Here is a 14,709-nt window from a genome sequence, read left to right as displayed (position 1 = left end):
TCCACTGTAACAGTATCTAAACATCTGTATTGTCTCTCTGTGGCAATTCAGTTTGTTTGTTTTTTCATCAGTGGTAAATTCACAACTATTCTCTCCATCTAGCCAAGGAAATCAAAAGATAGAGTTTTAGGGGTTTTGCCCACTTGCCTGCATGTTCATTTACAGTTGTCAAGTTTCATCCATGTTGGTCTCTATTTGACATCAGATATTTTGTTTGGCATTATATGTATATATTATATGTATTATATTATATTATACGTATACATTTAACAAACTTTTTTTTAATAGTTTTGTCAGCATATATATTGGTTTGATATATATAGTTGATGTGAGGAATTTGTTTCAGCGAAGCTCAGTTGGATCAGCGGTATCAAGGATGGATGGGATGTGAGAGCAAGTTGTGTGATAGTTTTCAAATTGTCCGCCTGCTCCAATATGTCTGATTAACAATAGATAATCAACCATTTTAGCCGTGTTAAAGCGAATAAATGTCAAGAGTTTTCTTGCTGGTAGTAAATCTGTGTGAGTGTTAAAAGACACAAAGCACAAACCAGGTCATCTGTCCATAAAGTTTTAATGGAAAAAAAAAAATAACAGCAATGTACCCATGTAACAACAAAAGAAATTAAGGGAAATTGTAAGATTTTGTGAGCCAAGCTCTTATGTACAGCATATTGCACTAGAAAAAGAACAAACATCGCCTGTCCTCCTCAAATCCCTCCATCGCTCCAGTGTCCTGCGCCGTTTGAAAATTGTGCAGGAAGAAACAGAGCAGTCCCAAAGATAACACAGCCAATGCTTTATCCCCCCCCCAAAAAAAAAAAAAAAAAACCTGCTACATCTGGACTGGGTCTCACTTCATAGGACACATGAATGTGAAATCCTTGAGACCACTCTGAACGTAAAGAAAGCAACGTGGAGACAATACAAACTTTGGAGTGCACAGAGCACACACGTCTGAAAGAAGTTCCACTGTTCATTTCACGTATTAAAAGAGATATTGTGGTTTTTCACTCCAATAAATTACATTCAAACCCTTAGGATACAGATTTGTCAGGAATGTTTGACATGCATTTTTACTCCATTTACATATCTATCCAAAAAGCCCTTGAACTGAGAGTGACACAGCAGACTTGGCAATATTCAGAATCATTATGCTTCAACATAAAAAAAAAGCGATCATAGAAAAGCAAAAGTTGTAGTTGTTGTAGTTCCTCGTCTTCTTACAAAAAGTTATGGAAAATTGTTTGAAAAGTTCTTGTTATAAAGATAGCAACAACAGCTGTGTCAAATTTATGTCTAATGTAGAAAAAAAAACAAAACCACCAAATCACAGCACTTGACAGTAAAGATGCACTCTTTCTCGGATATCCAAAGAATTGTCTGAAAAATTTTGATAGTAAAGACACTGAAGGTTGAACATATAGAAACGTTTCACTTGAGTTAAGGTTGCAACAGTGGTTGGTAGCAAAGAGGCTCAGATCAACACCAAACTCACTGAGTGGATGTTCAACCCATCTCACAGACAAATAATACTGGGCACCTTGGTGGCTCATTCCTCCTTCAAACGTAAACCCGCAGCCCTCATAGATTGTAGATAATAAAGCACGTAAACCCAGGCAAGCTCGGTCGATCCAGCATATTAACAGATCTCACAAAGTCTCCAGGATCTAGAGGGGAAGTTCAGCACAGGAGTAAGAAAGAGAGCGGTGCAAAATACAGTATGCAGATAAATAACTGTTTTTTTTTTATACAGTGCACATTGATTGCAAACAGTCGTTTCTGATATTGAGAAGGTTTTGCACGGTGAAACTTGCCGTTCGTGCTGAGAGACGTCAAAGGTTGAGCCTGTGCCTCGTGAGCTGGTGTGAGAAATCAAACTGATTTGTATGTGTTTGCTTGCTGTTTTTTTTTGTTTTTTTTTAATTGAACGTTGATCTCACAGAGCCCAAGTGAAACAACCGCTGTGACCAGTGACTTTGGGTAGTCATGCCAAGTGTCAGTGATGACGCATCAGGTCTGTTACTCACAAAGGCACATTTTGTACATTTGATTGTCTGCTTTCCACGTGATTTGCAAAAGACTCAAACCCTCCGTGTGAGAACGCACGAGGCACATGGCTTTAGTCCAACCTCCCCGCACACAGGCACCAAACGCGCAACTGAACGCACCTCACCAATGAGAAGAAAAGAACTGTACACACTGAGATAGCATTTATACAGTAGCACTGAGCAAATATACACTAAATAAATTAGAATAAATTACCTTAACGAAAACCAAACCCAAAATGAAGCTTGTTGTCATTTAAGGACAGGGAGTAGGTCTATGTGGCGCTTCATGAAAACCGAGCGAGAGTCTGAAGCTTTGGGCTGAAAAAGAAACGACTATCTGAATTGGCTCAGCGTTCAGTGTTTGCAGGAAACAAACTTTTGGTTTAGCTACTACTGCATTCAAAAAAACAAACAAAGAAAAAACCAACCCACGTTTTCTTGCTAAGGATGAGTGGAGACAGTTTGCCAAAAGATCTTTGCTTACTCCGCTGCAACAATGAGAGACAATAAGCAAACCTTAAGCAAACATAGCTCGTGAGTAAATGTCAGATAATTAATGTGGGTTTTAACTACTCCCTGAAGAAAACGAAGGAAAAGGAAAAAAAAACAAAAACCCAACAGTGTCTTCAAAAGTTCATATCAGGAATCTACAAGAGACTGGAAAAACACATCATATTCAAAGTCTTTAAAGACTTTACATTAAAGGAACAGTGGCTGTGTTGTCGCATTAATGTAGCCATCGCCACACACCCGGACGTAGAAACTTTCTCAGAAGTCCGCGTGTGCCAATAAAAAAATGTACTGTACAGAAGCTTTCCTTACTAAGTGAAGCTGAATGCACTACTGGCTGTTTGACATTTCTTTTACGATTATATCAGGCCTGAATCAGCGTGTTAGACATTTACATCTGGAGTGAAATAAAATAAAAATGCATCTCTTCAACCCCAAAACGATTCTGTAATGAGGAGGTGTATTTCATTGAGGATACAGAGGATGTCCATCTGGAGACGGCAGTCTGATTGCAAATACGGCTGTTACTCCTTCCACTGGCTTGAATATTGCTCGCCCCGCCCTCCTTGTTTGTTTGTTGTTGTTTTTTTTACACTGCTGTTGAATGTCATCTTCCTCACAGGCGAAGCCACGATGCGGCAAAGGGCAAAATTGCGATTGTCAATCCAGCCACAGGAATAAAACTGAAGATGTTTGGAAAAATAAGCCATTTATCCAAAGATCTCCAGCCGTCTTGATTGTTTCCGGTTCCCTGATCGTGATCCCACGAGTGAGATTTGCTCGGCTTTGTTTGTGCTTGATTGGCTTCGGAACGAATGCAGATTTTTCGCAAAACAGCAGAGCACACAGTCCGACGAAGACATGACTGTTCACTGCAACCGTGATCACGATGTCGGAGCTCGTCGGTGCACGAAAATGTGAAATATCTTGACTTCAAGTATACGTGGTTGAATCTACACAGTGGGCCATTAGGTCGCCTCTCACAAGATGAGTAATACTGGAGATGGAGATGCTGACGAACGAGAAAGACACAGGTTGACATAAGATCCCTGGGTCTATAGTGGAAGCTAAAACCAGCATCGAAACTGACCATCAGTGCACCACCAGCATGTGTGTGTGTGTGTGTGCACACTGCCACAATGTCACTACAACCATTTTCAAATGAGCCAGTGTGGAGCAGTAAAGGATAAGTACAGGGCTTGTTGTCTTTTTGGGAAAAAAAAAAAGATTAGAAATGTGCCTCGAGTCCTCAAGCTTTTAAATCAGTAACTTCAGCACAGAAATGTCCACATCCACAGTCTTTCTCTCTAAAAAAAAAGTGGTCTAATCTTAAAAATCGATTGATTTCATGTAAATTTCTTGATGCAAAAGAGTGAGAACTGCAGTAGGAGAGAATAAGGCATTCCCTGGACTGATGGAGGTCCTTCAAGACTTGAAATAGCAAATAAAAAGAGCAGTTTACTGTACAAAATAGGTAATCTTACAAATATTTCCAAAATATCTCTTCAAACACAATGGCTTCTTTTTGGAGAGGCAAAAAAGAAAAAGGAAAAAGAAAATTACAAAACAAAAATGCAAGAACCAAAAAATTCTGCATTCTGTCTCCGTCCAGCGGTGACCAGTGTCTTCTTCATCTCATCTTCATAATCAATTCGGAAAAAAAAAAAAAAAAAAAAAAAAAAAAATCCAAACCCGTGTTCCATCTTACAGTGCCATCTCTTCGAGTCCTGTGTCTTTTTTTTTTTTCTTCTTCTTTTTTTTTTTTTTTTTCAGTTCAGAAAACGAGGGTGAAGGTTGGCGGGTCGTCCTTTCATCTCTGCTCTCCTCTCAGGCGCGGGAGCAGAACCTCGTTCGGGAAAAAAAAGCCAAACAAGGCATTGGTAAGGCGCATCCAGATAGGCAGGTTTTGTCTCTGATGCCTCAAAAACTGCAAATAGAGAGAGAGAGAGAGAGAAAGAGAACAGAAGACATGAGTACATATTCAGAGTCACTCCCAGATATTCATAACTTGCTACTTGAATGAGTCACTCGGACTTCATTATTGCGGTTTAAAAAAAAAAGAAAAAGGTAAAGCCTTGTGAACTAAGGTAAACCCACGGAGTTAAAACCGTGTGACCACGTCAACTGTTTCCACAACACTGACGTGTGTCTAGAAAACACGTCTGTCACACGCACGACCCAAGAGCTGCGGCTGGCTTTGTTTCTGAGCAGCTCCCGCTTCGCCGCCGAGGCTCCATTGTAACACTTTCGGTGTTTAAAGAGAGTGACTGATTAAGGGATCAAAATTACCAGGCAATCAGGTGTGAAACAACACATTTGTGACCCCAGGATGTGACAATCATCTGAATTAAAAAAAAAAAAAAAAATACTCCACCTGCCTTTAGACGTTCCCTCTCATTAAATATCGCACTGGGACTTCTAATCAAGAAGCAAAACGGCTTTCTGCTCTCCCTCAGCACCGTTCTCAACCCATGTAATTATCAAAACACAACAAAGCATAACTTTAACCGCTCTGTCATTTTCGAGCAGATAAAGAGGGTCCTCCTGCTTTATACCCCCCCCCCCCCTCAGCTCCATCTCTGATCCTGCACAGCTCCCACTGGCTTTCTGAACATTGCAGCCTGTTGCATAAGCACTCTTGCTACCATCTTTTCCCCGGCTCTCTTCATCAATGCCTCCACCAGCCCGGCAATCAGAGTCCCGCCACGGGCTGTTTGATGCAGCGCCTGCAAACTGAAATGAATTGAACCAGCAGCACTAAATGAAACCCTAATTGTCCCTCATTACCTTAATTCCACACTGCTGAGCTTATTTAAACACCACTCTGCTGTTTCACGTGCAGCTCATCCTTCTCATCTCATTTGCAGCGATAGTGCAGACGAGTGTGCCCGATTTATACGATACTCAGCTTTTGCCTTCCGAGAGTAGGCGTCAACATTTTAACCAGGCGAGAAAAGTTGTAGAAGTGCCCGAGTCGACCCAAACCACAACCACAGTGTGCTTCACGTGAGCAAGATGAACCCACACAGACAACTTCTGCTTGCAGAAGAGTGAAGAGAACCTAACAATAGCAGCCGGGACAATACGGCGAAGTGATTGGATATCATAAAGGAGCACTTGTGATATTTCTCTCTTTGGAATATTCCTAGGACGGCAGTATCAGATCCTGCAGGATGAAGCCAGCCCGAGTGCAGACAGAGAAAGAGAAGAGGGAACAAAAAAAAGTTCTCTTATCTCTCTGTCACAGTTACACACGCAAACCAAAACACACAAAGACGCACATGCTGAGGCAGGCAGCGGGACAACTGAGGTATTGTGGGAAGCCGTCACGTTACTGGCTGCGTCTATAAGTGTGTGAGTCAGGTTCTATTTTTAGACGGGCATATAAACAGCCGGCCAAGTCTACCCAGACACAGACGCGCTGCTCACTCCTGTTGGTGACAGTCGCATCCATCTCACCTGTTCTTCCTCAGTCGCCATCAAAACTCACCATCTGCCACTCTCAGTTCACTCCCTTCCTCACTATGAATTTGCTCTGCCTTTTTTTTTTCCTACCTGGTAGAAACTTTCTCTCCCTCTTTCTCTCTCTCTCTCTCCTTCTCCATTACCCAGACAGTTAAGTGCTTTTCAAAACATGTCAACCACACCTTGTCGTCTACCCAGATCCCCGTGGCGAGGCAGTCACGGCAGCAGATAAGAAAGCCGTCTCGGTTTATTTGTACTTATTAACGTGGGCATGTGACTAATGGAGACTCTGGGGCAGAACAGTAACTGCTTTGTAAACATCAATGCACAATTAACTACTTATCATGAATTACTTGAGGTCTGTGTGTTTAGCTTTTAACAAAGGATGTCTGCAAACAGTGTGCCTCGACACTCAACTCCCATTTCGCATTCCCTCAAGCCTTTCCAGCACCCCGATGGTTTCAAGTTATATGCGGTGTAATTTGAATGGACAAAGTTTGCAAACTGAACTAAGCAGCTAATTAACTGAGGGCAATACGCATTTGTGGGTGTATTCTCTTTTTTATCCAATAGCTTAATACCAAATCATGCCACATTAACAGTTTAGGGGCTTTACTCCATTGCTTCACTGAGAAATGGTTGAATCACAGTAAATGTTATTTTTAGCCGATGAAGGGTGTGTCTTATTCATGCAATGGAACTGTTAACTAAGTTCTTCTTAGAAAGAAGCAACAAAAAAAGAAGACGTTTTGAAACAGAAGAGTAAAGCGTTCAGGCTCTCGTCGTATCTAAAACCCACCATTTCATTGCCCAACATAAGCGGCGTCCACAACGCTGTGTTTGAAAGTGCATTCGGGTTCTTGAGGTCAGCGGGGATTATCTTCACTGCTCAGCGCCGGGGCTTACCAGTTCAACGTGATCCTGGTGGAACTTGTCTCCCATCTCCCGAAGTTTACGACCAATTTGCGCCTCAACGCTCAGCCCCGCCTGCTCCGCCGGCCTCTCTGCCATCCTGTCATTTTCTTCTCCCCTGCCCTGCTCCACCTCCTCCTCCTCCTCCTCTTCCTCCTCGTCAATCTGCCTCTCTCCCCGGTCCTCCATGGGCTCAAACTGAGCGGGAAAATGTGAGCGCAATCCAGCGTTGCCTAGAAGGGAGAGATCCAGCTTTTTTGTAACTTGGGTCGGCCTTTTGGTTTGTAAAAGCATCATCAGTCTCATCAGCATCATGTGATTGAAGTAGCTTTACGCAGGTTGTGCTTTTTTAAAGTAAAGACTGGATTGTGTGAAGAAGAAAAAATAAAACAACAACTCAGAAACTGCAGAGAGCCTGACAATGAGGCCAGGTATGTTGTTTACTAGTAATTTTCACAAACACAGCGCTGACTGCATTTTGTCAGACATGCAATGAAACTACGCTGCCACAATGGACTCTGAAACAGGTTGTATGAGATCCTCTCGTGACGGGACAAATCACTATACATGTGAATGTTAATAGGTGGAAACGTAAAACACCTTAATAAATCAACAAAGTCTTAAACGGACTGGCGCTGAGAACTGAGTCAGGTCATCAAGTTTACTCTCTCCCTCCAGCATGCATTTCTGCAGTCATGCCACTCGGAAGAAAAACAACTTTTTTTTTCTTTTTTAATCATGTGTGCAGAATGCTGTGGTGTTCTCCTCTGCAGTGGACTCAACTCTGAGACACTGAGCGTTAGCAGGGAGGAGATATGGCATCAAGCCAAGTGCATGACATCCATTACTGGTTAGATTACAATGGATGACAAGGTAATCGCAGTCAGCGGTGTTTATATATTGACGACTTTAAATCCTGAACAATAGATAGCTCTCACATACTTATTTTTGAGTCGATGAACCAACAACATCAACATTCATCCAATTCGATTAGCATGATGTCGCATTGATTCGATTACACATGGGAAAACAACTACTGGATTCAAGCTGATGGAGGCATTAGTGTTGGTATGTAGCTTTATGTTTGTATGAAAATATTGCTTCCACTGTTTACTTAATTCTAAGAATTGCTTATGTAAGTTGCAAAGAAATTGATGACATGTAACTCGATTTAGGTTTAACTGTGTAATGAGGATGATTAGTATTTTTACTCCAAAGCCACGTCGCTGCCGCATGATGGATACTTTTCTAAGCCGACTTGTTTTGAGATGATCTAACGAATGTTGGGTGTCTTTTTTTTGTCAAATGTGGCAATTAGAAAACCACACCAGGAGTTTGAATTACTCAGACTTCTGGAAAAAAACAAAAACAAACAACTTCCATTGATGAGGAGAGTGTTAAAAGACTGACTGAGAGTTTACACTTCATGTGTGTCATTCAGCAAATACAACCACGACCTCACAGGAGTTCAGCGGGGTCGCCTGTCCTTACCGTGGAAGGGGACGCGAGGCTGTCGGTGAAAGCCGCAGGGCAGCGTGTTGATGCTGTTGTTGTTGTGGCTCTGCGACGTGGACACGGCCGCAGTGACGGCAGCCAGCGCTTGTCCGGCTGCGATCTGTGCGGCTCGGTCTTCGTATTTGACCTCCCGAAAGGACGTTCCCCAGAGCTGCGAGATGGGCCGTGACATGTCCTCCTCCTCATCGTCCATCCGATGCCTCAGCGGTAAACTCCCTGGTGTGAGGAGGGAAGGACGAGACGAAAACTTCACAATGAGTCGAGAATTGGTGGCGTGTGGATAAATATGACCTGAAGGTTTTGGAGCCAAGTTTGACTCATACTGTAAATGTTTATGATCGTGAGCTTGCAGGGAATTTGGGCGTGACTTGTTTTAAGACCAAACAAAACAAAAAAATTAAATAAACAAAAGTGCCAAATATCTGCCTGCTATCAGTGGAGACTTCAGACTTTCGCAGATGGTAAATTATCTGACTCCATCTGCATTAAATTCAAATAAATGATTAGTCATGATAAAGCCCAGTAAGCGGCTTATGTTGTGTGTCATAATACTGAAAACAAACAAATGGAGACGTCTCATCTCAGAGGCAGAGATGGGTCTGTGAGTGTGCAGAAAAGAAGGAAAAAAAACAGTAAACATACAAGAGGCCAGATGCAGCAAAAGCAATAATCTGTGTTTTCAATACAGCTACGAGTGGCAACATGAGCCAAATGTATGGAAACACACTGTGCGGTGGGACCCAGTGGGCGGCTCAAAACGCTACAGAGGATCTGCTTCTCTACCCAAGCAGATTTTGTCAAGCTGTCGCTGACAAGGAGCCAAACTGTAATGGAGTGCCAAAAGATCCAGCAGAGAGGCTTCTTTCACTCACAATCACCTCAATCTGAGCAGTGCGCCACACAGCAGAGTGCAGTCCGGAGACTAAGTTCCCGCTGCACAATTCTGCAGCTCAACACGCGCACGGACAGCACAATGTGAACACACGCACACAAAAACAATCACACGCGCACACACAGGGTGTGAGTGAAACCCAAAGTTTTGGCGAGACGATCATGTGCTGCATGTGAGACAAGTTTCACTCCACTATGCCTGCTGAACACAAACACTCTTCCTTGTTGGCCACATCCCACAATCTGTTCACGACTGTAATATCTTCTTGTCAGGGGCGCTTGTCTTCGCCTTTTGTTGTGCGAGTGCAGACAAACAGGCTCTGACGCCAGATGCGAAAGCCGAAAGTGGATACACTGGTACTGTGTTTACTTAGCAGGATGGCCCTGCTCACGTAACCCATAACGCCTTTGCGTTATGTCATTTCACGCATCTGAAACCAAGGTTATAACGTTGAATCATACTGTCTGCCCATTTGTAAACAGAAACTGTTGACTATTCACACTCTCTGACCATTACTTCCCAGCCAATTAAAGAGTGAAATCAGTCCATTGTGAAATACAGGGCTCATTAGAAGTGCTTTACTGAAATTCAAAGGACCTCTAATTTGAATAACCTTCTGCATGCAGGAAAGTTAAGTAGTGAATTAATTAATGCCACAAAAGCAGCAGGGGCACCTCTTGCAGCTGTGCATCCAGATACACTTAAATCAAACGTGCACTTGTGTAGTGTGTCAGTGACACTCTTGAATTTCCTCTGGCAGTCATCAGGAGGACTGGCAATATCACCATAGTGTCAGACACATAAAAACAAACATAGACAGTGAGACACAGAAAGACACAGCACTCACTCACACACGCACACACACACTGCCTGGGGCTGCAGGGGAGGCCTGGCACCCACCACACTGCTGGTCAGAGAGGCTCAGAGCTCCAGCAGAAAGTGGCTCCCTCTGCTGCACCATCTGTGCACGGGCACTGCTCCATGCACAGCTCGGGCTGGGGGCTGAGGGGGGGGGGGGGGGGGGTACGCGCACACAGTGAGCTCAGCTGTTGGTTTACCTCCTGCTTTCATGTAACTAGAAATACATACACCGTGGAGATCAGTTCGCGTCAATAAAACTCTGAACTTAACCCTCTTTCATCCCTGGAAAATTGAATGACAGTGTCTAAATGGATTGTATTTTGGAGCTTACTTGCGTGGTGAAATGGGCATTTATGTGACTAAGTTTAAATTCGGGTGCAACCATTGTGAGGCTGCACACGAAATAATTAATTTAGTTGCTTGTGTCAGTTGACGCGAGATCGCTCATCTCTCCGGGACCACCCGGACATGTGCTGCGCTCTCGCCGCACCAAGAGCGCGTTCTCCCGGGCAGCTCTGTGCGTAAACACGCGGAGCTTCACTTCTCATCACCGAGGACACAACGTCCATCCACGAGCTGCCTTCACATCTTCTAATTCAAAACTAAATCATAATACAAATCTTAAAGGGAGATATTAAGGAGTACTTTTTTTTTTAAGTTATTCTTTGAAAAACAATGCGTCCTCGATCACCTTTGGAAGTATGGCATGATAACCCAATACAACTAATTCAATAAAGATTGAGGGCAGTTTCTCCGGGTCCTCCTTCGTTTCTTGTTATCGTGCGGGTGACACTTTCCCATCATTTCGCCACTTTTCCTCCAAATGCAAGACAAAGTCAGCACATTCACCGCTTGCTGCGCTAAATAGACACCGGGCAAAGCATTTTTTTTTTTTTTTTTTTAACGCATTGACTTCTCGAGTGCGTGAAAAAACAATCTCACATGTATTACCTGTCTTATTGTGTAATGAAGACGCAGCAGAGAGACAGTGGCTTATCAAAAACAATGTAACATCAGCCGGGAGCAGCAAACGATCCCCCTCGTTCCTGAAGACAAGCGAGAGAAGTATCGCCGATGTGAAAAAGCGAGTAGATATAACTCAAGTGCCCCGTCGGTCCGCTCAGTCACCCCCGTCTCTGCCCGGGCATGCCCAGCCTGTGCGTGCGGTGCGCGCACACTTCAGAATAAACTCCCTTCAAGCCCGGAGCGCGCGCCGGTGCGTTTTTCTTTACGCGCGTCCAACCATTAAATAACAATGTGAGAACAAGCCGAACTCACTCACCGCCAATAAATGCGTTTTCCGTTGTGATCGGTGGTATCTTGACAACTTGCTGTTACCGTGTCTCCAACTGACTGTGGCGATGAGACGAGTATCCCTCTTTGCATTTGCAGCCACTCAACAACTCCGGGTTGTATTTTTTTTTCTCTCTCCGTGTCTAAACGATCCGCCCCTGCAGCTCGGACCCGCCTTTCCTTAATAATGTGAAAGGAACAGAGTCAGCCACACGGTTGTTATGCAAATCCGACACATTGAAAGGACTCGCTGCGAGTTTTCTTCTTCTTCTTTTTTTTGCATGCTCACATTTTATATTGGGAATATAATGAAAGGTGGTTGATGGGGAAAAGAGTCAGGTGATTTGAGTCATCTAATTGAAATGGCAAACTGTGGAAATGCACAAGTAACAGCTAAAAATGGATAAATACATAAACTAGAAACATTTCCTATAAGCATGGCAACATTAAAATATACCACTTTATTATTATTGTGGAAGCCCCATGTTTTTCTCATGTAAACACGTATCAGTGAGCGATCCAGTGACAAGTATATATATATATAAACACGTTTTATATACATACATCATCCACATATTTTCTTTTTACACTTATTCCATAACAATGTAAAAAGCTACTGCTCATTTTAAACCGTGTTTTTGCTAAACGTGTCGAGCGCACGCTGTATTGTTGTGAAAGGAATAAAAAATAATAATGTGTATGGCCCTTTAAGAGAAACATAAGCTGGTGACACGCGGCGGACCAATCATGCGGTTTGTTTTGGTCCCGCCTTCTGCTTCGTGTATCCTGACACGTGGAGGGGGAAAAAACACAAACCCAGATCAGAACATGTGATCCGCTCCAGATCAGCTCAGCTGATTGGGAGCTGCTGCTCGATGGAGCGGCTGCACACACCCAATTGCTGGGGTCGGTGTGCGGATGATTTGTGTACTGTCAAGGCAACAAACAGTCTACTGTTACACTGTAAAGTAAGTCACAAAACCTGGATTTTTATTAGGATGGTTATTTGTATGTTTTGTCATGCAATACAAAGAAAAAAAATACTTTATGTAATTTAAACTTGATGTGCCACTTTACTTTGCACCCCATATGGGTTGAATGGATTACTGGTGATCATGAATATCAATTGTATCCATCTATCCTCTATATCGCTTAATCCTGTGCAGGGTTGTTGGGTGCTGGAGCCAATCCCAGCTATCTATGGACACAGGCAAGTCACCAGTCCATCACAGGGTAAACACACAACCACAAACTCTCACATTCACAATTAGGGGGAATTTAGGGTCAGCAATTAGCCTGCCTGAAACACACTGACCAGAGAGGAAGTGAAGAAGAAACACAACTCACTGATTGGTCCAGACTGAAAGATGCAAACCAAAACAATCTCTCCCAGAAACTCCATGAAGAGAACTCTACTGGTCTGGATGAAACATGGAAATGTGAACGCACCCTTACAATCACACACTGGTGCGTTCATGCAATCTCGATTCACCAGTTAACTTTAAAGGCATATTTTTAGAGTGTGGGAGGAAAACCTGGGCACTCCATATTGAAGGTCAAAACATGCAAAGCCCACATAGAGAGTTCCCCAAACACAAGCTGGACTCCAACCTGCATGCAACCTTCCTGCAGGAAGGCGAGAGTGCGAACCACCGTACCACTGTAAATGTGTAACTCCAGAGTCCTCAAATGCATTTTGCCAAGAAAACAATATGTGGATATCAACGGCGAGCCATTTTAAGTTCAGACCCCGCGGCACCCGTGGTGTCCTCCTCTGATGGATGAACATTGACACCGGCATAAACAGCAGCCCGGGCTGTTGACCCTCATTGCAAGGGGTGTGTGTGTGTGTGTGTGTGTGTGTGTGTGTATGTGGGGGGGGGGGGGGGGGGGGGGGGGGGGGGGCACGCCTACGCATGGGATCACTCAAACCATGAAGGGAGAGAAAGTACAGTGAGATCAAGCCTGATCTGTGTCAGGGGTTACTGAGTCCACAACAGCCAGGCAAGAAGAGCGAGACTATTTGATCCATGGTGTGACTCACATTTTCCCCGAGAGACAATTTTCTGGATGAAAGCAGCTGTTTGCGTTGAGCGCTGGTCACGCAACGGTGTGTATGTTTCTTTTAACACTGTCACACCCCCCTTTTATTTTGTGGTACAGCTGGTACAGTGTGAAGTGTGCCATTTTCTCAACTTTTCACCAAATTTCCATGCCCAGTGCCATGGAAGAGGAGCAAACAAGCCCTGCTCAGCCTCGTCTAAGCTCCCAACCCCCCGTCTATACCAACCCCCTTCCCTCCAAGCCTGCAGTGAAAGGGACCCCACCCAAAATTTGGAATAAAGGATCAGATGCTGGTTGTTTTTGCTCTCTCTCTCTCTCTCTCTCGCTCTCTCTCTCTCTCTCTCTCTCCGTCTCTCCGGATGACTGATTTTTTTTGTCAATGAACATTGCTATCAAAGTAAATAACGCATGCATTGGAAAGGACATAAATAAAACCACGCTTTAGTTATTTACCACCTTCCCGCTTCCCTGCTGTGAACAGCTTCACTGCAGGAACATAAATAAATTTCCACATCCTGACACAAGCGTTAACGTTTAAGTTGCGTCGTCGTCGAGGCAAATGTGTCCAAGGTAATTTAGATTAACCCATCGTTTACGAGTTAGCAGCAAGTAATCGCTCGTTAGATGTGTTTTGAAGGACACGTCAATGTTACGCAGAAAAAAAAAAATTCCTAATAAACATTTCATTAAAGCGGCTTTTGAAGAATAAAAGCAGGAAGTTAAAAGTCCCACTGGAATTAAACCGTTTAAAAAAAATACATCAGGTTTGGTTCAGTTTGATGTGGTGGTAAAAATTAATTAGTCTACTGTGTGCTGCATTTGAAAAACAAAGAAATAGAAAAAAAACAACAAAACATTCAATCGCCCATAAGCATTTCATCTTTTTTTTTTTCCTCCCCCGAGTTCCCTTTATCAATAACTAATTAGAGTTCCCAAACAATAGCTGGGAGATCTGTGCGTTTTAGTAGCAGTCAGTTATCTCATTGCCTCTGGGGTATAGGGTAGTTTTTCATCAGTTAAAACTGTGGTTTGGTAGAATTTTGTTGTTTCTTTGAACACAGAGCTGTTGACCACATTTGCGTTGCAAATCCGTTTTTTTTTTTTTTTTTTTGGTCTTTTTTTTCTCTCCGTCTTCTGTTTTGGCAG

The 14,709-nt window shown here is 43.3% G+C and overlaps 1 protein-coding gene across 1 annotated transcript; it reads right to left on the bottom strand.

Moving 5' to 3' along the window:
• Positions 1-4,357: 4,357 nt before the first annotated feature.
• On the bottom strand, positions 4,358-11,603 carry bmf2 (BCL2 modifying factor 2). Its single transcript, XM_080514352.1, has 4 exons — positions 11,489-11,603; positions 8,430-8,669; positions 6,933-7,171; positions 4,358-4,488 (listed from the first exon to the last, which is right to left on the bottom strand). The coding sequence occupies exons 2-4, from the start codon at positions 8,644-8,646 to the stop codon at positions 4,372-4,374; spliced, it is 573 nt and encodes a 190-aa protein (XP_080370478.1). The 5' UTR covers positions 8,647-8,669; positions 11,489-11,603; the 3' UTR covers positions 4,358-4,371.
• Positions 11,604-14,709: the final 3,106 nt, after the last annotated feature.

Source organism: Blennius ocellaris (assembly GCF_963422515.1).
Source record: "Blennius ocellaris genome assembly, chromosome: 18".
Classification (NCBI taxonomy): Eukaryota; Metazoa; Chordata; class Actinopteri; order Blenniiformes; family Blenniidae; genus Blennius; species Blennius ocellaris.
The sequence above is the reverse complement of the archived record's forward strand: the minus strand, read 5'-3'. Positions and strand labels throughout refer to the sequence as shown.

Coding starts and splice junctions, on each gene's coding strand:
- bmf2 (XM_080514352.1), bottom strand. CDS start 8,646: ATGGACGATGAGGAGGAGGACATGTCACGGCCCATCTCGCAGCTCTGG. Junction 7,172..8,429: donor GCCTCGCGTCCCCTTCCACG/GTAAGGACAGGC, acceptor TCTCCCTTCTAG/GCAACGCTGGATTGCGCTCA. Junction 4,489..6,932: donor ACCAGGATCACGTTGAACTG/GTAAGCCCCGGC, acceptor CTCTATTTGCAG/TTTTTGAGGCATCAGAGACA.